Genomic DNA, 25,902 nt, shown 5'->3' with positions numbered 1-25,902 from the left:
TCTTCAAGGTGATGTTTTGAGCTACTTAATCAAATCCTTTTTTTTATAACCAGCAAATAATAAATACTTTTTGCTTCAATTTAGTCAGTTGCATGATGGTAAAGATGTAGTCTACTGTAGATCAAAGCGAAAGCCTTCCTGTTCTCTACCCAGAAATCTCACTGAGGTTGCCTTATGCAGATTATTCCCATAAAATTTTTATATCAGTGGGAAAGTAGACATCTGGAAAGAAGCTATTCTCACAGTTATCTTTTGTCAGTATAATATGGTCCAAAGATTTTTTCTATACCACTGATACCTTCTGATTCTTAAGCTACCTCGAATATTAATACCTCAATTCTTTAATAGTTGTATTTCTTCCAAAATGGTTATCTAATTTACCTGTTTTTCCTATCTGTGTTTCTTTTAATACTATTTCTATATCAGGGGCTGTGATTTTGTTCAAGTACTATAGTTCCACTTTTCCTTAATAATTAAAAAGTGATTATAATACTCTTTGCCTTTCATTTCCATTTCTTCTATGTAATTTACAGGTCTTTGGTCTTTTATATTCCTTGTTCCTAATAAGCATTTTCCAACATTTTTTTCACTGCTTTCACTTATTCTCCTTTTACACTGAAGTCATTAAATATCAAGACATGTTGATTCAACTTAGAGGGTCTCATTATATTCTTTGTAGAATGCTCCTACTTCTTCCTTCTCTGCAAATGATGTAGGTGCATAAGTTACAGTTATTTTCTTGGTCTTTCATCTTTTTGTTCAGATACATTAATCATGAACTCTGCAATACAATATGATCATGATAATCCATTTTTTGATGCTTTGGCATTTTTTTCACTGCTTTCACTTATTCCCCTTTTACACTGAAGTCATTAAATATCAAGACATGTTGATTCAACTTAGAGGGTCTCATTATATTCTTTGTAGAATGCTCCTACTTCTTCCTTCTCTGCAAATGATGTAGGTGCATAAGTTACAGTTATTTTCTTGGTCTTTCGTCTTTTTGTTCAGATACATTAATCATGAACTCTGCAATACAATATGATCATGATAATCCATTTTTTGATGCTTTGGGCCATGTGATAAAGCTAATGATGCCAACTTGGGAGCTTTCTTCCCATTTAATTTCCTTCTGATGTCATTGTGAGTGAAAATGTCATTATTGATACAATTCATTTCCTCTAGTATTATTTCAACCCATTGATCATTGGGAAAGAGTAATGATGATAACAACCACAACCACCTCCCCAAAGCCCATACCATCATCTATGCTTTGAGGTGGGGCAAGAAAAATAACACAGTAAGGGAATGATATGCATACACTGTAAACTTTTTGTGTCCTTAGAACTTAAAGGACAAATTTTGGCCAGTTGAGCTGGCTGGTACTCCGGCCAATATAATGAAACTGCTCCTATCAATCTAAGAAATAGTGCAGCCTGTGATTACTGTTTGACTCTACCCTAAATTGTTGTGATGATCAGCCTGATGTGGAAGACTGTTGAAAATGATGCCTCTTATGTTCTGATACTACAAAAAAGAAAGATACATTGGGACAAATTAAAAAAATACCATTATACCATCTGCTAGAAATGCAAAGCACTCACTGACTGCTAAAGCAAGAAGAAAGTGTGAGAGTTCATGAAATGGATTGAAGACATGCATATCTTCATCATATGCCAAGATTATATCATAATCAAACTGAAAATTGATCTTAGCACTTAGTAGGCAAGAACTTCATGCTGATTTTTGTCAATGCTGCCCTCAGATTCAGGTCACATAACAATAATAACAGGACTCTTAATATGCAAATGGTACAAGAGTTCCTTCTAGTACTCTTGAGACTCTTATCCATATTCTTCTATAAACTAGGCACAGAAAGTCTTCCCAATGAGCTACAAATTTTTCTCATTTTCTTCTGAGATTTGGAAGGTGCCAGTGAAAAATTCCACCTGTCCCTTTTTTTGGCACATAACCAGCCCCTTTTTTTTTAATCTCTTAACTCCTTTAGTTTATTTTACTACTGTTCTTTAGAGAAATGACGACCAACAACCTCATCATTGATTTCTGTGTATGACTCATTTTTTTGCTTTTTGCTTGTTTGTTTGTTTGTTTTGCAAGGCAAATGGGGTTAAGTGACTTGCCCAAGATCACACAGCTAGGCAGTGTCTGAGGCTGCATTTGAACTTGGGTCCTCCTGAATCCAGGGCTGGTGCTCTATCAGACTCTGTGCCACCTAGCCATCCTGTATGACTCATTTTTAATTATTCAGAGGCAGTTGTATTCTAAACTTCACTGCCATATAGCAACATCAGTAAAACACTGATATCAAAAAATAGTCCTATATTTTCATGGAAAACTTGGGGTCAATAAAAGACCTTTTGTTTTTTGTTTGTTTGGGTTTGTTTTAGGTTTTTGCAAGGCAGATGGGGTTAAGTGGCTTGCCCAAGGCCACAAAGCTAGGTAATTATTAAGTGTCTGAGGTCATATTTGAACTCAGGTACTTCTGACTCCAGGACTGGTGCTCTATCCACTACACCACCTAGCAACCCCGAAGAGCTTTAAAATGTCTTGAAAGCAGTTCAGCCCTCTCTCTTGATTCTGTTTAGTTCTGGAAACAATTCATCTTCTCATTGTATTATAAGTTCATGATATATACATACTTACATATATACATATATAATCATATACATTTATGTGTATACATATATATGTATGTATGTGTGTGTGTTTGTATATACAATTAGATAAATTATATAAGAATTTCCATCCAAATAAATGCATGTTGAAATATACTTCAAACATTCTTCATCCACTTGGTATTTCCTGTATAGAATCCTTTTGAATTATTACAGATCTCTTCCATCAAGCTCTACAGTTTTCTGGAACTTGATGCAACCAGAACTATGTTTTCTACAAACAGAAGCATCTAGAGGATCTCACCACACACAGAAAATCCCTCCTCAACCTGAATTCTGCACTGGATCTCTTCCATTACAGTAAGGAATGCTTTGGCAAGTTTCGTCTAATACTTATTATCAAAGGATTGTTAAATAGGCTTATTTCTCTTTTTAAGTCTTCCAGAGAATCTTGAATGAGTTTTTTATGTTTGGATAGGAAGTATTTTATTGTGGTGAATAAAAGCCTATATAATGTAGCATTTTTTTCCTATTGAATCAAATTTTTCCAAAATATTCAACAAGCACAATGGAATCTTATATTCTTTGTACCTTTCATTTAATTATAAAATATAAAAAGTATAATCCATTTTTGAAATTTTTTTATCATTATACATGTTTATTATTTACATCTTCATTCAGGATATATTTATGTATAGTCATATTGATGATTCTCTTGAAGATTTGTATTGATGGAAGAGTAGGCATATAGGTTACCTATTATTGATGTCCTCATAATTATTTTTTCCATTATTAATAACAACTGAGATTACTTCCATGCATTTATTATTTTCTCCTCCTTCTGTTGCCTTCAGTATCAGTTACTTAAGGTCCTTCTAGCACAGAACTCCTTTGTATACTCTTGTGCCAAGCTAGATGCTTTCTCCTTCTTTATTCTCTTAATACCATTTCTATCTCTGCTACAAACTTGGTGCAGGTTTTCCTAATAAAGATTTTTAAAAACATCTGTCTTGTTTTTCCTATTTATCACACTCTTTCCAATTTCACCCTTGAATTCCCTTGGGATGATTTCACTTAGTGTTTATATCTTGCCAAATATCCTTTAAATTGGTTTTCCTGTCCATTTTTTCTCTTTTTATGATATAATACTGATCATAATTGTTCGTCTTCTCTGTATTTTATAAACAAGTTTATATTTTAACCTGGTAATTTTTCTTTTGTCAACCAGATCTCTTCTTTCTGCTTTCTGTGTTGCTTCCTGAACTCTTTTGATTCACTTTTTGAAGCAATTTGCAGTGGTTAAACTTCTGGACAAAACAGTTATAATGGAGACCATTCTGATGTCTCCAACAAAGTTCTATTGTGATTCCTCTTTGTTGTGTGAAGGTGACCCTGGGTTCTTGAAAGTTATGTCAGCAGAGCATAAACTGTAATAGGTTCTACCATATTAGAAAGACCTTGATGTATACCTAGAAATTAATCACATTTGTTTTTCTGAGGACTAATTCAGCTAACTATGCTTCCTTACATCATTAGTAGGCTGCCTACCTAGTGGTTCCAATTTTTTTCCTGAAATTTGGTCATGGTAACCCATGAAACAACAATTTTAAAATGTCTTTTAGTTTTGTGCAGATCCCTTGTACTTCTACAGTGATGGTGGTAGAGTATCGGGAAAAGGGACCAAAAGTGCTAGGAAATAAGTTTCTAAACTGTCAATAAACATTTAATTTGATGATTGGTACCTTATGATTGAGATCTTTATTCATATTACTTGAGAAGCCAAATAAATTCAATCTTGACATTCTCAGATCCCATAATAATCAGTTTAAAACTACAGAAATACTTGGGAGATAAGTATGAAAAACAGATCTAGGAGAGATCATTTAAAAATTATTGGGCTGCTTGAAATTCATGACCAGGAAAAGAGCCTGAACTTCATTTTTAAAGAAATTCTCCAGGAAAATTACCCTAATAATCCTAGAAGCAGAGAGTAAAGTAGAAAATGAGAGAATCTACCGATCACTTCCTGGAAGAGATCCCAAAATAAAAACTCCCAGGAATATTATAAGCAAATTCCAGAACTTCCAAGTCAAAGAGAAAATATTGCATGCAGCCAAAAACAATAAATTCAAATATTATAGAGCTACAGTCAGGATTTAGCAGCATCTACATTAAGGCCTCATAAGGCTTGGAATATGATATTCTGGAAGACAAAAGAGCTTGGATTACAACTGAGAATCAACTACCCACAAAACTGAACATCCTCTTTCTTGGGAAAAGATGGACATTCAAAAAAATGGGGGACTTTCAAACTTTTCTGTTGAAATACCCAAGCTGAACAGAAAGTTTGCTCTTCAAGTACAGTACTCAGATGAAGCACAGAGGGTGAGAAGGGTTAATTATGAAGGATTTAATTATATTTAATTGCTTGTATTTCTGCATGGGAAGAAGGTACTGATAATTCATATGGACCTTGTTTATTAGAATGTTAGAATGAGCATCTATAGAAATGACATAAAAAAGAACTGAATATGAAGGTATAATATATTATAAAGATGGAGTTAATGGGCAAGAAAGGAATGTACTGAGAGAAAGGGAAAGGAGAGATAGAATGAGCTAAGATACTTCATGTAAAAGAGGCAAGAAGAAACTTTTGTAATGGGGTGAAAGGGGGGAATATGAGGTGGAAAGAGTGAGCCTTCATTCTCATTAGAAGTGGCTCAGATTGGGAAAACTGGAAGTTAGTATGGAAGAAACTTAGATTAGACCAACACCTCATACCCTATACCAAGATAAGATGAAAATGGATAAAAGATTTAGGTATGTTTTTTTTTCTTTTTGCAAGGCAAATGGGGTTAAGTGGCATGCCCAAGGCCACACAGCTAGGAAATTAGTAAGTGTCTGAGGCCGAATTTGAGGCTGGATTTGAACTTTTAAAAAGCATTTTAATAGATATTGTCATGCCAACTACTCATAATCTCTGACCTGAATTCAATGAAAGGTTTTCAAAATTCAGAAATCTAAAAGAAGAAATCAAAAACATGCAGGGAATAGGATAAGGGATATTGTTATCATCTTTATTATCTGTTACTAGAGCTATGTACTGAGGATTTTTGTAGTGAACCTACATTAATGTACATCCTAATACTTTTATACAACTGTAAAAAAGCCCTTATTTTTTCTATCTGTATAATATTCTGAAGAAAACTAAAAATAATAATAGAATGATAATTTATCCTAGGACAATTTCTATCTGAACTTAATCAAATAAGAGCAATAATTTTTGTCTCTTCACTCTTTATCACAACCACTACTACCCTACCATAAATTAGGGATAACTAGTATAGAGTATAAAACCACTGAATCTTATACTTTCCAAATTACATTGAATAAAAAGCTGACAGAATATAGAATCCTAATGGAAGGAATTAAAACCATATGAAAACAGGATGAGGGTCATATCATTCCTATTTTCCTTCCCATTACTTTGGGAGCTTTTGGGAACCACTGGGATGCTTTTGGTTAGACTACAGAAGATGAGCTTACAACCCCAAACTTCTTACTCAATTACATAGGACAATAAGCATAAAAGAACAGCAGGATATAGCCTTATTCCTGGATGATTTCTTTCTGAATCTCACCAAAAAAAAAAAAAGATGAGACTGGGATAACATAACAGGAAAAAACAACAGAATCAATTTATCCATCTGCACAATAGTTCATTAAACATTAAATATGAAAGGATAATAGCAAGATAATGATTTGTAGGGGGTGGCTAGGTGGCACAGTGGATAGAGCACCCACCTTGGATTCAGGAGTACCTGGGTTCAAATCTGAAATCAGACACTTAATAATTACATAGCTGTGTGGCCTTGGGCAAGCCACTTAACCCCATTGCCTTGAAAAATCTAAAAAAAAAAAGATAATGATTTGTTCTTGTACCATATGAACTTTATCAAAAAAAATGAGAATGAGATGATAATATAGATCACTTTTATATAGCTCTTTAAATATGCAAAATGCTTTTGTTTGCATTACTTCATTTGATCTTCTCGATATTCCCGTTATCCCCATTTTATAGATGAGGAAACAGAAATTCCACTTAAATAATTTGCTCAGGGTCACAAAAGCTAAGTTAAAGTTATGAACAAGGATCTTCCTTGGAAAGCAACCTAATCTATTGTTGGTAGAAAATTCAGAATCTTTCCAGCATGGTTGAACTGGTCAAAGCTTCAGCTTTTAGGATCTCTTTGCTTCAGATTAAGTCTCAATTACTTCCTCTCCTAATTCTGTAAATACCACTGTTATTATTATTATTCTGCTCAAAATCATTCAGTGGCTCCATACTTTATCTTCTAAATCCTGGGACCTTGATATTACAGAACTTATCCAGTTATCTAAAGTCCTTTTCTATTATTCCTCAACAGGTACTGTCTTCTTTACTCAGGCTGTTATTTTTTTCCATTTGTTCCATGAACTCATAATGTTCATTACCACACTGCTCGTTTTGTGCCTCCTTCACCTCCACTGATCCAAATTTTATAATCTTCAGAGAACCATTTCAAGTTCCATTTTTTTTGATAAGGCCTTCCTTGACTTTTTCAGCAGAGTTCTCAATCACTAATACTCTGTTTAAAACTTCTGCCTCTCTTTACTTTCTCAGTCTGTGAGATGCTTAACCCCTGAGATACTAAGAACAAAGCCCTCTTTGTAACTCATTTTGCCTTTTCTTTCGTTTTCATCTTATTCTTACTTCCTAATTGTCTGTCTCCAAATCTGCCCTGCTCCCCACCATCACCCTCCCAACTGTGTCCTCTGGAATTACCATTCTATAATCAACAAACTTCTTTTCATTTTGAACCTCTTCTCTTGTTCCTTTCTTTTTTCATCTTTCAGTGAAACATCATCCTCTGAGGGCACTGCATCTCTGGCTTCCCTTTCCTAGTTATAGCTTCTCTAATACTCCCTAATTCATTGGTCCTGGAGAAGAATGTTCAGGCACTCCTTGTTCTCTATTGCCACTTTCTAGACCATTCTTCCTATATCACTCTTACCTCCTTTGAACAGGTTCACTCTGTCCAAATGTATCCTTTAATCCAGTTTCCAGAGATCCAAAACATTCTCCCTCCTTTCTCAATGAATTCAATGCCAGGTTCATACTTTCTGCCTCTTCTCTTACAAAGCCTTTCTCATTTTTCCTTCCTCCTATTTTCTCAGTCAAGGACCTTTCCTCATATTCTATAGAGAAAATTGGTTTTTCTTCCCTTCTCCATACCTCACCTCTTGATTCTTGAACTTTCTCTTCTATTTCAGTTTTTGATGAAGAAGTGGCTCTTCTTGCCAAGGCCATCCCCTATACATGAATACTTAATTCCATCTCCTTCTGTATTTTTAGCATATAGCCTCTATTATCATTCCCTTGCCCCCAATTTTAATATCTCTGTACTGATTCCTTCTCTTTAAAAATGTTCCATCTCCCTTTTGAAACAACAACAACTTTAGATCCTGTTCTCACAAGATCTTTCCTTGATTTCCTGGTTAAATTCTGCAAGAAATCAATCTACACTTTATTTCCATTTCCTTTCCTCCCATTCCCTTTTTAATCTTCAATACTCTTGACTTCTGACCTTATCACTTAACTGGAACTGTTCTCTCAAAAGTCAACAATAATCTTTTATTTCAAATCTAATGACCTTTTTGCAGTCATCTTCCTTCCTCTTTTCTGTGGTATCCAACATTGACTACTATCTCTTCCTGAGCTTTTCTTGGTTCTCCTACTTAACTAATTGGTCACTCTTTCTCATTTTCCTTTGAAAAATCATCATCCATGTCAGGCCCATTAATATTGGTTGCATCTAAGTCTCTGTCCTGAGACTTCTTTCTATATGCTTCTTGCTGATGTCAACAGATCTCTTGGATTCAGTTTTGATCCCTGTGCAGATGATTCTTAAGTCCAGAGGTCCAGAGTAGCAGCATAGTAAAGTGGAGGGTGTTCTTAACCAATTCTTTTAAAACACAATCAAAATAATTTTAACAGCCACATTCACAAATCTGGTTGAGAATCCCTGGCTTAGGGGACAGTGCCCTAGATGTGGAGTTAGGAAGAATTTGGATTAAAATCCTTTCTCAGACAGTTTAGCTGTGTGACACTGGCCAAGATGCTTTAACTTCTCTGAACCAATTTTCTCATTTGTAAAATGAATGTTTTGGACTCTGTTGTCTCCAAGGTCTTTTCTTGCTTTAAATTTATGATCCCATGATCTTATGTAAACAGCTCTTAACTGAATTACAGTCCAAATTACGAACTATTGGGCATTTTAAACTGAGTTTCCTATAGGCATCAAAATCAGTCCATAATAGACACGTTATCTTTTCCTCCAACCTTCTTTTCTGAACTTCTCTGTCACTGTTGAGGACACTTCTTTTCAGTCACTTGAATTCAAAACTTCAGTATCATTCTTGACTTTATTCACTCTGAATATTCAATTAATTGTCAAATCTTGTCATTTTTATCTCTGCCAAGAGATTATAGCTCTTACTGTTATTCACATAGCACCATTCCAATTTCGACCCTCATCACTTCTTCACTGAACTGTGTTGATCACCTCCTCATTGGTTTCCCTACCTCAAGTCCCCCTCCACACCTCTTCCTATGCTCAGTCATCAGAATGATTTTCCTAAAGCAAATGTTTAACCATATCACACCCTTACTCACCCAAGAGCTCTCTGTTACTTCTGGGATCAAAAACCAGCTCCCCAAAGTCTAGGATGGAAAAAGAGATCTTCCTGGAACAGTTCCCATTGTCCCAGACAGCAGGCCTCACTTATTTCCTTGCCCACTACCAACCCTCAGCTCTCTCACATTGTGAGTGTCAGTGTTCCCCCAATATTTCCCTTCTGTTTTCAGTCTGGAACAAATCTGCACTCCTATTGTGCTGTATTTGTCAGTAGAGTACATGATTTATCTATAAATATTTAAATTTTTCACAACCTGGATCTTTATACATTTCTCCTGCTGTGCACTCCTTAGTCAAGCCATAATAGATTATTTGTTATTTCTCATATATGATGCTCCATCTCATTTCTCCATGAGGTAATGTTTTCCTGCCATACATCTGCCTCCTGGAGCCCCTTGTTTCCTACAGGACTTGGCTCATGCATTACCTTATGCATGAAGCTCTTCCTGGACTCCCAATCTCTTCCTTTCCTTTCTTGATTTTTCTTCCTTTGTTTTCTTATATCTGATTTGTATGTACCCTATATGTACCTATGCTTATGTGTGTGGTCTTCCTCATTTTAATGTAAGTTCCTTGAGGACAGGACAGTTGTCTTTGTATCCCCATAGTTTTGTAGGTTCTTAATTGAATGTTTGGTTGGTAGAAGAAATTTCCTCTCCAGGAATTCCCTAAACCAATGAAATCATAAGTTTCTGTATCATCTTGTGTCATTCACTCATCCCTCTAAGTAGACAGTAAATTCCTAAGAGCACGGCCATGGTTTATGCTTTTTCTGTATCCTTACACATTATTTAAGAACAGTTAAGATCATAAAATTAGAATTAGTACTCAACAAATTTTTATTAATATACATTTTCCTCCCTTTCACTATATTTGTATCTTTTTCCATTTCGTGATTCCACTGGAGATGTAACTTTCTACTATATTTTGCACATTGCTAGTAAATTTGGGTGGTTTAAGAAATATCAAATACAAAAAAATTCATTATAGAACATATTGACTCATTTTGAACTGTGATGTGTTGCAAACAACATGTCCTCTACCTAACTTTCTGTTTATTGTGGTAATTTTAGGACTTCTCCCAATAGGGAATAAAAAAATGCATTTCTGTAACTTGTTAGAGATGTTTTAGATTTATCAAACATGGATTTTGTTTACTCACTCAGAGAAATACTAATGCAATGAAATCAAATGAACTTTACTCCAATGCTATTTGATATTATAATTTGTGAAAAATGTAAAGGGTGAATAAAAATGATATCTAGTTACTCCTCTCTGGCTCACTCTCTCAACCCCTGCTCATATTTTTAAATTGACTCTCCATGGTAACTGATTTTCCTCAGAATTCTATGGTCTGATAACTGAGGGAGTGCTAGGGTTTTTGATACTGTATTTTGTAAGCTCCCATTTGATGTTCTCCCTCAATATCAATCTACTATTTGATATCAATTAACTTTTACAAGAGGTATTATGCATCCCTCCAAACTAGTTCATAGTAAAAATATCTACTCTCTCTACTTTGTATAAAAGAAAATAATGGCTACTCTGATGATGTCATTTAGTATAAAGATTCTGGGGATACAGTTTATGTGACTGGTTAACTTGAACTTAATATTGGACAGGGATTCATGGTGGCTGGGTGGGAAATGAGGAGGCTCCCTCATCTATCATCCTCCTCTTGGTAGCTGAGAGCAATACTTTTCACTTGAAAAACCACCAAGGAAGAAATCAAGTGGTCAACCACTTGAACATTTCCTCAGTTCAAGCTCAGCTTCTGCTCAGTCATTCCTTTCAGCTCCTTAACCAATCAGAAGATTCTTTATCACCAAATACCAGCCCCCCCATCACTCAAGGCTAAACCTCCACATATAGGAGTGGAAACAGGACATATTGTACATGCTTTGTATAACCCATCAGGAAGGGAATATCCAACCATACCCTAAGGACTAGGCTTTCCCCTTTTATGTATAAAGTAGAGCCAAAAACTACTTAACTGCCCCCCAAAAATATTAAGATTATTATGTTATTCACTACTGGGTCTATACCCTTAAGAGATTATGAAAAGGGGTAAAACGTCACCTGTACAAAAGTATTCATAGCAGCCCTATTTGTGGAGGCAAAGAGTTGGAAATTGAGTGAATGTCCATCAACTGGACAATGGCTTAATAAACTGTGATGTGTGTGTGTGTGTGTGTGTGTGTGTGTGTGTGTGTGTGTGATGGAATGCTATTGTTCTATTAGAAACCAGGATGGATGGCAATTCAGGGAAGCCTGGAGGGATTTGCGTGGCCTGATGCTGAGTGAGATGAGCAGAACCAGAAGAACATTGTACACCCTAACATCAACATGGGGGTGATGATCAACCTTAATGCACTTGCTCATTTCATAAGCGCAATAGGGACAATTTGGGGGTATCTGCGATGGAGAATGCCATCTGTATCCAGAGAAAGAATTGTGGAGTTTGAACAAAGACCAAAGACTATTACCCTTAATTTCTTTTAAAAAAGTCATCTTTGCTATATCTTATACTTTATTTTTCTTCCTTAAGGATATGATTTGTCTCTCATCACTTTCAACTTAGATCAGTGTATACCATGGAAACAATGTAAAGACTAACAGACTACCTTTTGTGGGGGGGAGAGAAGAGAGATTAGGGGAAAAATTGTAAAATTCAAAATAAATAAATAAATAAATTTTAAAAGGAAGATTATTATGGTATTGTTTCTCCTAAGATATTTCCTGGTGATTCTTAAAGGCCAGAGGCAGGTTAAAGCTGGATTTTGATGAGACAGCATTAGAAGCAGGGCATGGGTAAAATTTAAATAAAAATACAGAAAGTTTAAATGATCAGTAAGTCAAAGAGAAGGAAGAATCTAGTAACAGTTATGAAGATTATTATTTCCTCATGATGTTTTATATAAGCAAATGAGAAAATTACCTACAACTAATTAATTCTTCCAGAATCTCAATAACAGAAACCATCACATGATAGTCCCCCAAACTGGAATAAGGATATGTTGGAACCTCTATCTTCCTCAATTTAATTGTCCTAAAAGCTACTCATGCTACTTAAATGTTACAGGGGAAATTAGAATTTCAGCAGAATACCTAATTTGTCACTATAGTCAATCCTTCCTTCTTCCATTTTGCTCATGTTATATCCACAACTGCCAGCAGCAAGCAAAAACTCTCAGTTGAAGTTAAGAATTGATCCCTTGTTATGAATGTATACATTCTCTTCAGCCCCCCCAGGTGTTACCTCTTCCTTGACTCTCTCCTTGCTGAGTAAGAAGAGAATATGAACAGTTTTAAGCACACTGCCTCTTTTTCTTAAATATGTTTTTCCTCCCATTCCCAGTATCTGAATCTTTTCTGCTATTTTGCTTCTGATTCTGTTGGACTAGAGACAGTTGTGGAAGAAAGTAATCCTTTACCCACATGCAGTAGCATAGAATAATAGAAAGCTCATCAATAAAGAAGGAAACCTAAGTTTGAAGCCCAGGTGCTCCACTTAATAGCCATGTGACTCCATTTCCCTGAGCTTCATTTTTTTTATAAAGAGGTAATAATATTTACAGTTATCTCATAGGATTGTTTGGGTAGTATTTTGTCAAGTGTCATAAATAAGTAGGAATGATTATTACTAATTCAACATTGTCCCTCTGACAAAAAAAATATTTTAATGGAAAAGCTCTTGATTCTGAGTCAGAACTAGATTGTATTCCCCACATCTTCCATGTACTTACTTTTTGTGTAACCTTGGACAAGTCAGTTTTCTTCCCTGGGATCTAGTCTTTTCAACTACAGAGCAAGGGGGTTTGAACTAGGATCCTTTCCCCAGGTTTCTTCCAGATCTAAAATTCTGTGAACATCCAAGATCAAGATAAATTTCAGTCCACTGAAGTCTTAAGTATGACCCTGAACTTTACATACAGGTTTTCTTTCTTTTTGTCATGTGGGATAACAACCTGTGTTCTGAAACTCGAACCTATCTAACATTATTCATTATTATCTAATATTCAGAATAGTTCTCAAGATAAAAGAGATCTGAATCCCAGAAGTGAATGGGAGTGAAACATAAGTATATCATTTAGAGGTGATTTGAATGGGGGGGGGGGAAGAAGTCAGGAGCCCTGGGTTCAAATAACAGCTTTGCCACTTTGTCACCTAGGTGACATTAAGCAAGTCACTTAATATATCTAGGTCTCTGATCTCAATTTCTCATTTGTAAAATGAGAAGGATTAGACCAGATGCCTTTGTCAAGAGATGGGGGGAGTGGGACCAGGGTGGATTTTCATAGCATGAGGGAGCAGGTCAAAAAGTTTTGAAATACGGAGAGAGAACTGAGGGGATTGAGAATGTGGATTACAGTGAATTCTCCTCTAGCTCCCACCAGACCAAAGCTTTGTGCTGGGCATCTAGGTTGTACAGTGGTTAGAGCACTGACCCTGGAGTTAGGGGACCTGAGTTCAAATTCAGCCTCAAACTCTTGACATTGTGACTTTAGACAAGTCACTTATCCCTAACTGCCTCACATCCAGGGTCATCTCCAGTCATCCTGATTCATATCTGGCCACTGGACCCTGATGACTCCGGAGGAGAAAGTGAGGCTGGTGACTTACTATAGCATCCCCTCATTCAAATCTAATTCATGTGCTTGTCATGGCATCACCTCCCTGATGTTGTGGTCCTTTTCAAGAATGAAGGACAAACATCATCATCATCTTTGTTCTGCTGAACCCTAATGTCCATCAGGCCTTTCCACCTACCCTGAGGCTAAATCATTCGTTTGTCTTTTCTTCCTCAGTTAAAATATAAGGTCTCTGACAGCAGAGACAGCTTTCTTATTTTCCCCCCATCCTTTAGCTCAGTATTTGACACATGGTATGCACTCAATAAATACTTCTCTTCATTCTTTTAATGTATAAATGAGTCTCTGTCAAAATATTTTTGCTGAGATTTACCTTCCAAAAATATACAAATAGAAATATTTTTAAATTATCAATAATTTATCATTGTTTTGATATTTATAATCATTTCAGTATATCAAGACCAGAGGATTAAATGTGAAACTGAAATCCTATTACATATCATTTATTGTTTTAAAAAACATATTACATTTACTATGATAGTAATGAAATTGCCTTGTTTGCCTCAGTAGGAATGTTTTCGAAATGATCTGTTGGAACAGAACAGTAGAGAAGATAATCTTCAGGGTATTTAAAGCAAAGGTTAGGGAGAAGCAAAAGAGAAGCAGCTTTGGAAAAGGATAATGCCTTTGACATTCTATATGTAATGACCATAGCTAAATCGTCTGTGACTTTCTGCTGGAAGAAAAAGCAGTGTCATTATAAATTTGAATGCCCACAAACTAATCTTACTAGCCCCATCCTTACTTGTCCCATGACACTCTAGTGTTAAAGGAGTCTGGCAAATTATGGTATTGCTAACTCACAAGCTAGGACCTTAAACATTTGGGCTCTGCCTAAAATAAATCATAGTGTACGTAAGTAAAGATGCTTAATAGTTTTTACTGCAAACCATAAAAAATGTTTCTAATTGTCATTTACATCTGATTTATCACTTCCCTGATATTGGTAAATATGGAACTACCCAAAATGGAATATCCTTGCATATTTTTGAATGGATCTACAAGAATTAGAAAATTCTGTTACCATAGAAACTATGGCTTTTAAAATTTCAGTTCTCTTCTTACCATCTCATCACCTAAATTGTTGTTAAAGTAAAGGAAATTTTCCCCCAATTGAAGTTGCAGGAATAATTGTTGAAATAGCTGGAAATACTAGAAATAGTTATAGTTTTATGACTAGAAATAGCCCTAACATTTATTAAGTGTATGTTCCAAAGATGATATTTAAATAACACAGTTGGAATTCTAGTAAGAAAAGACTTAACTGCAAGAAACATCTTTTTTCCCCTTTGTGTTCTCCAGGGATCCTAGTATAGTGTCCTGCATACAATGTTTTATCAACAAATACTTGTTGAATTTTAAAAATGGACTGTTTATACATGAGATCAAGCCATTTCAGCAATTATTTATTTAAAAACACCAGTTGTTCACCACTCTTACTTTCTCACTTCTTTATTTTCTGTAAAATTGTAGAATTCAGACATAGAGAAAATTTTAGAAATCATATGGTCCAGTTTAATTTTTCAGATGAGAAAACTGAGGCCCAGAGCAGCTATGTGTCTTGCCTACAGATAGAGTTAAGAGCTAGTTTTTTCAACTTCAAATCCAATGTTCTTCCTCCTCCATTATGTTGCCTCTTTCACAGATTGGGTTTTTCCCCCCCTAAAATTTTATAAAATGTGCCTTCCAAAATTTCTTTTATTTTTGACTCACAGCCTAGTGAACAAAATTCTAAATTACATAATGTTCTTAATATGGAAATGTGCTTCCCTGTTATCACTAGAACATTTGCTAGATTTACCAGTTCTCTGGCTATGCCTAGTAAAAGAATAATATTGTATCACTGATCTATATCTTTCATTTTTTCTAGAACTCAGTTGAGGAGGATTTGGGACCTGAACAAAGGTTGTTATCAAGCAAGCCTTCTATAACAAAATCTGAATCAAAGCTTCCGGCCATAGACCAAACATCAGTCAAGCAGAAACATAAAGTTAACACATGTTCAAAGAAACCTGAGAAAAATGTGGTTGGTACCAGCAAACCATCTCCATGTGAGTTTTTCTGAGATTCATAGAAATATAATGCCAGTGGCAGTGAAAACTGTGGCTTTGGTTAAATCAGGTGCTTTCCAAGTGACTGATTCCAAGAGAGCATTTTATTTATTTATAAAGAAACAAATGTAAGAGTCCAGTACAGGGTTGGAGAACCCTGGTAATGTTAGTGGAGTTAGGAGACCTGAATCATACACCTTAGCTGCCTACACTCTCAGATTTTCTTTGACCATGGAGACCTAGCTAACAATGTAAGATTTTGTCAAGTTGATGACTTTTCATATCCACCACCCTTTACTGGGGTTAAAGGTTCTTGACCCCTAGATATATGCCTCACCCAGAGCATCAAGAGAAAGCATCTGAAGGGTATAATTTATAGCCAAATGAAGAAAGTAATAAAGTCCCTTCATCTTGCCTTAGTGGGGAAAAAGAACTTTTTTCTTTTGTGTAATTCAGTAGATCTTCATTAAGTATCTTTGAAATCTGAAGAGTTACTTGTTGAAGGCAGTAGGGATTTAACATGCAGAAAGGAGATGAACTTCACTGAGAGTCTGAAGAATTTCTTTGGCTTCTAATTAAAGCAGCCTCTATAGCAGCAGCAAAATTTCTCTGGAAACCAACACTGGAGAAAACACAGGAAAGTTATTGCATTGGGTCTGCATTTTCATCTGTGGCATGAATAGAGGGATACTCTGGCAAGTTCATAAATAGTGTTGCATTCATTTATGTACCATTCAAAAATGCTTTTTAATCTGTCAAAGCTTCTATTATACAATTCTTTAAAATTTCATTTTTAAAAATAACTTTTGATTTTATATCCCCTAGATTTTCAAACAATTCCTCTTTATTTACTGTATAACTACATAATTTAGACTTAGAAGAGACTTTAGAAATCATATGGTCCATTTTAACTATACAGATGAGGAAACTGAGCCCCAGAGAAGTTATGTGTTTGCCTATAGTTATACAGATAGTTGCAGACCTAGGTTCTCCAACTCAAATCCAATGTTCTTTCCATGACACTGTTATTTTTTCTTTTTCTTTCACTCCCCCCCCATCCCTATCCCAAAGATCTATTCCTTGTAACAAAGAATTTTTTAAAAATCAGCAAAACCAGGGCAGCTAGGTGGCGAAGTGGATAGAGCACTGGCCCTGGAGTCAGGAGTACCTGAGTTCAAATCCAGACTCAGACACTTAATAATTACCTAGCTGTGTGATCTTGGGTAAATCACTTAACCCCATTGCCTTGCAAAAGCTAAAATAAAAAATCAGCAAAACCAATCAATGCATCAAAAAAAAAATCTGAGAACATGGCAATTTTCACTCAGAGTAAACACATTGCATTGCTTTAATAAGCCAAAATAGAATTATTTTGGAAATAGGATAAAAATTGGAGCAGGATTACTTTCCATCAAAAATGACCAGGGAAAGTAGCTTTTATTTTGAATGATTTAGACTGAATCTTATCTCTTTGTTTATGCTTTAACTCAACCATTCCATCTTGAAATATAAGCAGATAATATTAAACAAATAGACTTCATTCTTATTAAAATATGAAAAATGTTTATCATATTAAAAATATTTTAATGTGAAAATTTTAAACAATCGGATATTATAGTTGCAAGGGACCTTGGCCATAGTCTTATTTAACCAACTCACTTTACAAACAAGGAAACAAAGATCCAGGGAACTTAGGCTTCATGACTGAGGTCACACCCAGAGCCTCACCCAGAGCATGAAGAGAAAGCATCTGAAGGGTATAATTTATTGCCAAGTGAAGAAAGTAATAAAGTTCCTTTGTCTTTCCTTATTGGGGAAAAAGAAGTTAACTGGATGATCTAAGACTAGACCAAAACCTCAAATTTCCAAAATATAAATGAGGGCATTATTTTTCTACTTGTTTAATAGATCACATTCACTCAATTATTTTTTAGTATTCTGATATTCTACCTGTGTTTACTCAGTATGAACAAATGTCTTTTGGGATTCTAAAGAGAAAAAAACAAACATTTTAAAGGACTGTTATTTTATCCATGTAATTGCAGTTAATTCCATGTGTAGTCATGAAGATTTCATAAAGATTTTCACCTAATGTGAGTATAATATGCAATAGTTGAGTTATACCTTGAAACTTGTTCACTCCATGACAGCAACTTCCAGGTGCATCTCTCTTTGGAAGTAATGCTGTGTATCCCTCGTGCTTAATAATCCTATTTACAGATTTTAGAATTTAGCATTGTCAAAGAAGGAAACTACTTTGTTTTAGTTTATATAAAACACCAAATAAAAGAAATTTTAAGGAACAATGCATCATTAGATAGTCTAACTCCAATGTAGTAAGTCTACCAGCCAAAATATGTTTTCATAGCCTATTTCTGTAGGACATTGTAAAAATTCAGAAAAATAATAGGGAAAGAGATCAAGGTTATGGAAGTTGTTAGGGAAAAGCATTTCCAAGCATGGGTAAAATTCTTATGGCCTGGAGATGTAAGGGCAAGAGAAGTTACATAATGACAAAGACCCTGGAATAGGGGACATATAGAAAGACCTGGAAAGGTGAACTGCTGAGTGGAGGTGACAATGTCCAGCCTGTAGTACTATACTATCATAAAGCTAGGCTTCTTTTAATGCCTTACCAAGTTTTCAAACCAGGCCACCAAGGGTTAATTTTTCCTCTACGGATGTCAGTTTCCAGTTTTGTAAAGGAAGTCAATAGGAAAGTAGAATTTGATTTGCAAAAATTTATGTTTATGTTTACTAGAACATTTATTCCACAAAGTGTAGAATACCTCTTTACTTAATTATTATAGAACTTCAAAAACTATATCTTATCTAGTCATGTAATAGAGTCAATTTGACTGGTATAGTTTTGTAAAATGGAAGAAAACTATAATAGAAATTTTGTAAAGTAAGTAACTTTGTTCTTCTCTATAACTGGCTCTCAGCATCACCTTTTGAAGTCACATTGTAAGGAAACTAAACCAGAGTGCTTCACCAAATCATACATTGAATCAAGAGTACCTTAGATCTGGAAAGGACATTAAAGATCATTTATTTCCGTGCCCTTGTCCTACAAACAGGGAGACTAAGACCCAGAAAAGTAAGGCTCAGGGTCCCATTGTTAATAGCTATCAGGAATAGAATTCCTTGTTCAGTTCTCTTCCCACCACATCAGTATGCTATTGTTCCCCTTGAAGATGAAATACCTCCAAGGTGAAGGTATTGGTATGCTCAAATCCATTCATTTCCCCTTGTTTAGGCATTCCCTAAGAATTCTTTGAGAAATGTGATAGTGATTTAGGTTAGATCTGCTTGGATATGGTACAGTTGTGACAGTCCATATAATTCATGCAAATACCTTGTTGTTGTTAGGTAATGGAGAAAACAGAGACTTGACTTTTTTCCATCCAGCTATATCACAACATTGAGCTTTACCAGATAATTATCCAATTCCTATCTTCATTTTATTTTTGCAAACAAATTCTCGAGTGAGATAAGAATAAAGCTCACACTTTTAGCTTTTGGATGTACCCTTCCCCTACAAAAATGACAATGGCAATAAATCCATTACTTGGTTAGTCAATACACATTGATTAAGGATTTCTTGTGGGCCAGGGTACTTAAATAAAAACAAAAACAGCCCTTTCCTTAAAAGAACTTATATTCTACTGGGGAGAGATAAGATGTTCATGGAGAGGTTCATAGAAGTCATATACATAGCATACAGATGTTGTCTTAGAGGTAAATAAACAAACAGCTTGGAAAGGAGGAAGAGGAGGGAGATTGTTCCAGATGACAGGCAGAGGAATGGTGCTTTGAGTCTTAGGACAAGCTGACTAGAATGTGTGGAAGGGAGTACTGTGTAAATATACTAAAGCAAGAGGAAGGGAGGAGGTGTCAATGAGCTTTAAAATGCCAAAAAAATACATTTTAATTTGATCTTAGAAGTGATAGGGAACTTTTAATGTTTATTTAATGAGGAAGTGATATGGTTAGATTTTAATACTTAGAAAAATCATTTTGGCAGCTGTGTGAAAGGAAAATTGTAATGGGAAGAGACTTCAGGAAGGTAGACCAACTGAAATCTATTGCAATGATCTGGATGAGAGGTAATGAAGTCCTTTATGTGAATGGTGCCTATTTGAATAGAAAGAAGGGAACATTGAGGAAATGTTTTAAAGAAGGAAATAACAAGATTTGGCAACTGATTGGATATGCACAATGAGTGTGCATAAGTTGTGAACCCAGGTGACTGGGAGGATGGTAGCATCCTCAACATGAACAAGGAAGTTTGGAATAGGAGTAGTTTTGGGAGGAAAGATATTGAAGTCATTTTTTTAACATATTGAGATTAAGATACCTTTACTGTTTGAAATGTACAATAGACAAGTTTGTGGTGTAGCACTGGAGCTCCAGAGAGAGTTTAAAAATGGATGTGTAGATTTGAGAATCATTAGCATAACAATAGAATCCATGTGAACTGCTGAGATCGCCAAGTAAATGAATGTAACATAGATTGAGCCACAGTTACCTGGGGCAACCTTTACTGTGGAGCTGTATTTAGATAAAATCTGAGATCTGAGAAAGCTCTATTCCATGTCTTCAGAGAAGACTGTGGTTTGTGAAGAGTGGAGGGATGGCTGTCACTGACTGATCACTTCCTCACTCTACTATCTCCCAGAACAGACTAGAATTCAATCTATCTACTTCACACATCAGTGCAGTGCTCTTTTGGAGGTTCAGAATAAAAGCCACTTTCCCTGATCATTATTGATGGGAAGTAGTCCTGACTCAGACCTGGATGGTAATAGTTAGCCATCTTAGTTCCCTCTCACCAAGTATGTTTTTTAAAAAGATAGTTGCATAAAACATTTATCTAAATATTAAGATTAAAACCAGAGAAATTATACAGATTAGGGTAAATAATAAAATACACAATGATAAATAGCTTTTTTCTCAATATATCTTTCAAACTTGACTTTTCATTTTCCTCCAAATTACTATATTATGCTCAGTCAGACAGGGCTATCCTTCAGGGAACCATCTAAATCTACCTAGAATAGGAGTAGGACTGGGATTATAGAAGAGAGCCTGCATTAGAGCCTTGAGGGACAGTGAGTGTGATATGGATGGAAATGTAGGAATGGTGACTGAGAAGTTGTCACACAAGTTAGAAAGAACCAAGAGAAAGCACTGTCACAAAAAAAAAAAACCAGAGAGGAAAGGAAGAGGAGGAAGAAGAGAAGAAAGCAGACATTCCAAATACTATAGGAAGGTCAGGAAAGATGAGGAATGAGAAAAGACCATTAGATTAGGCAAACAAATTACTTTTGAGAGAACAACTTCAGTTGAATGATAGATCAGGATCCAAGTTTAGAAGTCAATGAGAGAAGATGCAATGGAAGCACTAAGAATTGATAGGAATTTTTTTTAAAAAAAACAAAAAGGATTTTAGCTGAGAAGGAAAGGAGAGAATGATAGTGAGGGTGATAGGATCTAATGAGGACTTTTTAAGGTTGAAGAAGACTTAGCTCAATCTGTAGGCATCAGAGAAGGAACAAAATAGACAAGGAGGAAATATTAGAAAGAGGAGGGATTGATAGTAGAGGAAATTTGCTGGAGAAGAAAGAATAAAGGGCTGTGTCAAAGGGTTGACCTTGGCAAGGAGAAAAGCTCCCCTCTCCATTAGAGACTAGAGTAAAGGAGTAGGTAGTGGACTATTGTGTTAAGAGAGATCTAGAAATGGTAATGAGCAAGATATATTCTGACACTCCCTTTGGGTTAGGGAAAATGAAAGAAGGCATCCTGAGGAAGGGATGGAGTGGAATGCAGTGCTCTCCAGAGGAAGCCAGATCTCAGTGAGCACCAGGAGGTGGAAAGACTGAGTACATTTGAAATTTATTTTATCGGATTTCCCTATGGGCCCACACTACAGCAAGACAATTCTTCTGTTCTCTACTTGGATTTTTATCCCACTTTTATCCAAGCGTCTGTTCCAAACTTCATCAAGAAAAGGTCAACAAGCATTTATTAAGTACCCATTATGTATTAGTCAAAAGTCTGGTGCTAAGCTCTGAAGCTATAAAGAAAGGCTAAAAACAGTCCCTGTTCCCTAGGAGCTCACAGTTGTCCAAAGGAGGATGTCTGTAGTGAGGGGACATTTAACTTGGTAATTCCAGGGGACACAGTGGAAAGAGTGAGTAGATCTGAAGTGTGTCAGTAGCCCTCAGTGAGCTGAGTTGGATGATAATGAGGGGTCAGACAGTTGAGTTGGGCTGGTAGGGAAGGGAAGTTCAGGATCACTGGGATGGAGGAATAAATCCCAATAGGAAGAGGCTAACTTTTGAGGACTTCACAAAGCAGTGTTGTTAGATCATGGAAGTGTCAGAAAACCTGCCTTTCTGGCTAACTGGAGCAGGAGATGATGAATTCCCTGATTGGCAGTAAGCAATAGCAGGATCCAGAGATGGTGTGATCCTGGGGCCTCTCCTGATGTGGAGAGGGGCCAGGACTTAGTTCAGAAGCCCCTCTCTTGAATCAAGGAGGTAAAAGTCTACCAAAGATGTGTCCTGGAATGAGGCAAGCAGTGGTTCTATATATCTAAAAATTATATAGAATTACCCATATCTACAAAAAAAGCCCCAAAGGCCACATTTTTTTAAAAATTATTGCCTGATTTCAAGACCAAGTATCCTGGAATCTACATAGTATTAACATGGCAGTACACCACCTATGTACAGTAACTTTGCTTTATAATGTGACAGAATTTTCCTATATGAAACGATTATATTTAGGAAATCATTATTAGATTCAGATGACATCAAATTACATAGTAACAAGCCATCTTATGATCAAGTTTTGTTGTTCCATCTAGAAACTATATATCAAATTCTCCTTATAGAACATATGAACTGGTGGTATCAATATAATTAAGATTATAGATTTAAAGAGTAAATATCATGAATTAATTTTATATATGTCTTAGATATTTTCTGGGTGAGTTTTCAGATAATTTTAAGGCCTCTTTTTAATAAAGAGCTAATTGCATTCAATGAGGAACTCTTCCTTGTGTTTTCATTCAGAAAGGTGGCCTGTTTTTTTTCTTTTTCTTTACTCAGATTGTTTTCTTTATAAAATGTCTAACACATACACTCTATATAAAGTTTTCACCACATGGAAAAATCACAAAGTGTTTCAAACAAAGCCAGAAAACCCAGAAGTCACAAGATAACCTGGGAAATTCAGCCAATGAGATAGATGTAGTTCAGATGTACCTTAAATGAAACCTTTTTTTCATCCTCCATTCTAACTATTAGTTAACAGAATTCAGAATAATTACATTTAAAAATTCAGTTCAGTTTATCAAGATCCTACTAAGTACAAGACTCCATACTAAATAATTCTAGGGAGGCAAAAAAAAAGAAATAAAAATTCAATCCGGCTTCATTCTTTTCTTTTCTTCTTTTTTATTTTTTTATTTCTTTCTTTTTCTTGCAGCTGATCAACAGCTACAAACCAGAGAAATAGTACTAGAATAGGATGTTTGACCACTTTTGACACAATCTTTCAGATCATCAAGACAGTGATGTGTACTTCTAAAACTAAAAAGGAAAAACACAAATTGCATCTTTTTGTAGAAGATCCATGTTTTATTTTTCTGATAAGTATTTATTTGAAAAATAAATTAGAACAGAAGTTTGAGAGTAAACTTTAAATCTCCATTACTCATACTACAAATAAATTCAAATGAAAGTTGTCTCTTTAAGACTGAAATTAATGAGTTCACAGGCAAGTCACTATTAACTAACTACTACCCTTGCCAATCACTGTCCAATTTTCCTATTGAATAGTCATTCACCAAATAAAAATACACATTATCATATTTTAAAAAATGATACACACCCAAGTGCCAATTATCACAATGTGCCTTCTCTCTGAGAATCTCAAACAAGGAATTTGTCCATAAACAACTTATCCATAGATAATCCCTTTAAGCCAATACAAGTTTTTCTTTGAAAGGACTGCTTGGCTAATAAGGAAGCTTTAGTTTGAGATAAGAGAGGTTTTTCAGACCTGGCTTAAATGCTTTCAAATACTATCCATCCAGTACATATTGGTTTTCCAACCAATACACATTGATTACATCCTTTGAAGACAAATGAATATTTATAGAGTACTCATTCCCAGTTTGGTGGTTGGAATCATAAGCTGATATGGTTGCAAGTTGAATCTATAGTCAGAGGATATGCATTTGAATCCAAGCTGTGTCATTTAATAGTGATGTGATCTTGGACAAATAATTTCAGCTCTCTGAGATACCTATCAATCTGAAAGTGGGTAAGATAATTGTACTATCTATTTCACAGGGTAGTTATATGTAAAATGAGAGTATTGCAAATTGTAGACTGCATTGTATACTTTAAAGTGCTATAAAAGATGAGGCATTGTTAGAGTAATATGGAGCCTATCTAGCCCAGGGATTCCTAATCCAGGGTCTATGAACTTATTTTTTTAAAATATTTTGATCATTTTATTTCAATATAATTGGTTCCCTTTGTCATCCTATGCATTTTCTTTTCTGCATTTAAAAACATTCTTCTGACAAGGACTCCTAGGCTTCGTCAATCTGCCCAAGGGGTATAAGACTAAAAGAAGGTTAAGAGAACCTGGTCTAGTTCAACTCAGTCAGCTCAGGCCGAGAGTAGGAAGATGGCTTTTCCAAAAAGATAGAGCTAGTTGTTTAGGACTAGAATCTGTTTCTTCTAACTCCTCCAGGATCTAGTCCACTTTCTATTCACCTTAATGCCTCCTAGGCAGTGGCTGTTACATGCCTCTGCATTTTCTCATACTTTTCAAAAACTATGAAGTTTACTAAACTTTTTACTTTTGAATAAGGTTAAATAAGGTTGAGATTTAGCAAGGAAGTTTGATGAGGGATCATGTGAAAATCAGAAGTGATAAGAAGTTAGATGTGGTATCATTTAGTAGGTTAGTTTATTTGCATCTATGTTAATACTTCTTCCCTTCACTTGTTATTACCATTTTTTTCTTCTTCCTCACAATTCCTGCAGAGATTTCTCCATTATTCTTAATATAGTCACCAACTTCTCCTTTGTTCTATAAAGGTAAAGTCAAATCTTAGGAATACAATGCAGAACTCTTCAGAAGGAAATTGCAGGCTATCTTATGTTGCTGATGAAATGACCAACTAGATCCATGGGGGAAAAAAAGAAAATGTTGAGGGTTTTCACTCTACTAATTCCCCTAGGAAAGTTCTGGCAAGGCAGAGAAAAAAGCAGCTATGGACCCAGGAGAATATGATGGACCTTCCCTTGCATTTGGGAAAGTTTCTACAGTTGTTGATCCTAAGAATACCGGGGCTGACTTTTGGGGTGGCATGAATATGTGGAGTAAATTCTGTATCTTTCTTAACCAGGAGTTTATCCCTCAATGCATACTGTTTCTGGAACTTCCCCCTTCCCTACCTCCCTCCCACACAGGGAATCATAACCTGTTGATCTTGGATACATTCACAAATTTTTATTTCCTGTCTGGACAGTGAATGCTGGGTCCTGATTGCTCTTTTTCTTTTGTGCAGGTGGCAGAAACGAGCACTCCCCATACTGTGTTGAATATTCTCCTTTCTATCCTTTCTTTTCTCTGTCACCTACCCACATCCCCAACTCTGATTTATGCTGCTTTCTCCTTCCCCTCACCTCTCCTCCTTTACCAGATGACCAACCCCCTTATATGTCTCTCCCTCCTACTGTCCCTCCTTCCTCTTCTCTTATTCCTTCCCCTGTACCCCTCTCACCTTCAGTGTTCT

The 25,902-nt window shown here is 35.6% G+C and overlaps 1 protein-coding gene across 4 annotated transcripts in view; it reads left to right on the top strand.

Annotated features, from left to right (window-relative positions):
• MARCHF10 (membrane associated ring-CH-type finger 10) overlaps positions 1-25,902 on the top strand; it is a 187,618-nt gene that overhangs the window by 77,399 nt on the left and 84,317 nt on the right. For all 4 annotated transcript variants that reach the window (XM_074224429.1, XM_074224427.1, XM_074224426.1 and 1 more), the window contains exon 4: positions 15,896-16,076. In XM_074224429.1, the coding sequence (XP_074080530.1) occupies positions 15,896-16,076 (181 nt within the window). The remainder of the gene's footprint in view (positions 1-15,895; positions 16,077-25,902) is intronic.

The sequence above is a fragment of the Macrotis lagotis genome, chromosome 2 (genome assembly GCF_037893015.1).
Source record: "Macrotis lagotis isolate mMagLag1 chromosome 2, bilby.v1.9.chrom.fasta, whole genome shotgun sequence".
NCBI lineage: Eukaryota > Metazoa > Chordata > Mammalia > Peramelemorphia > Peramelidae > Macrotis > Macrotis lagotis.
This window is presented reverse-complemented; position numbering and strand designations above follow the sequence as displayed.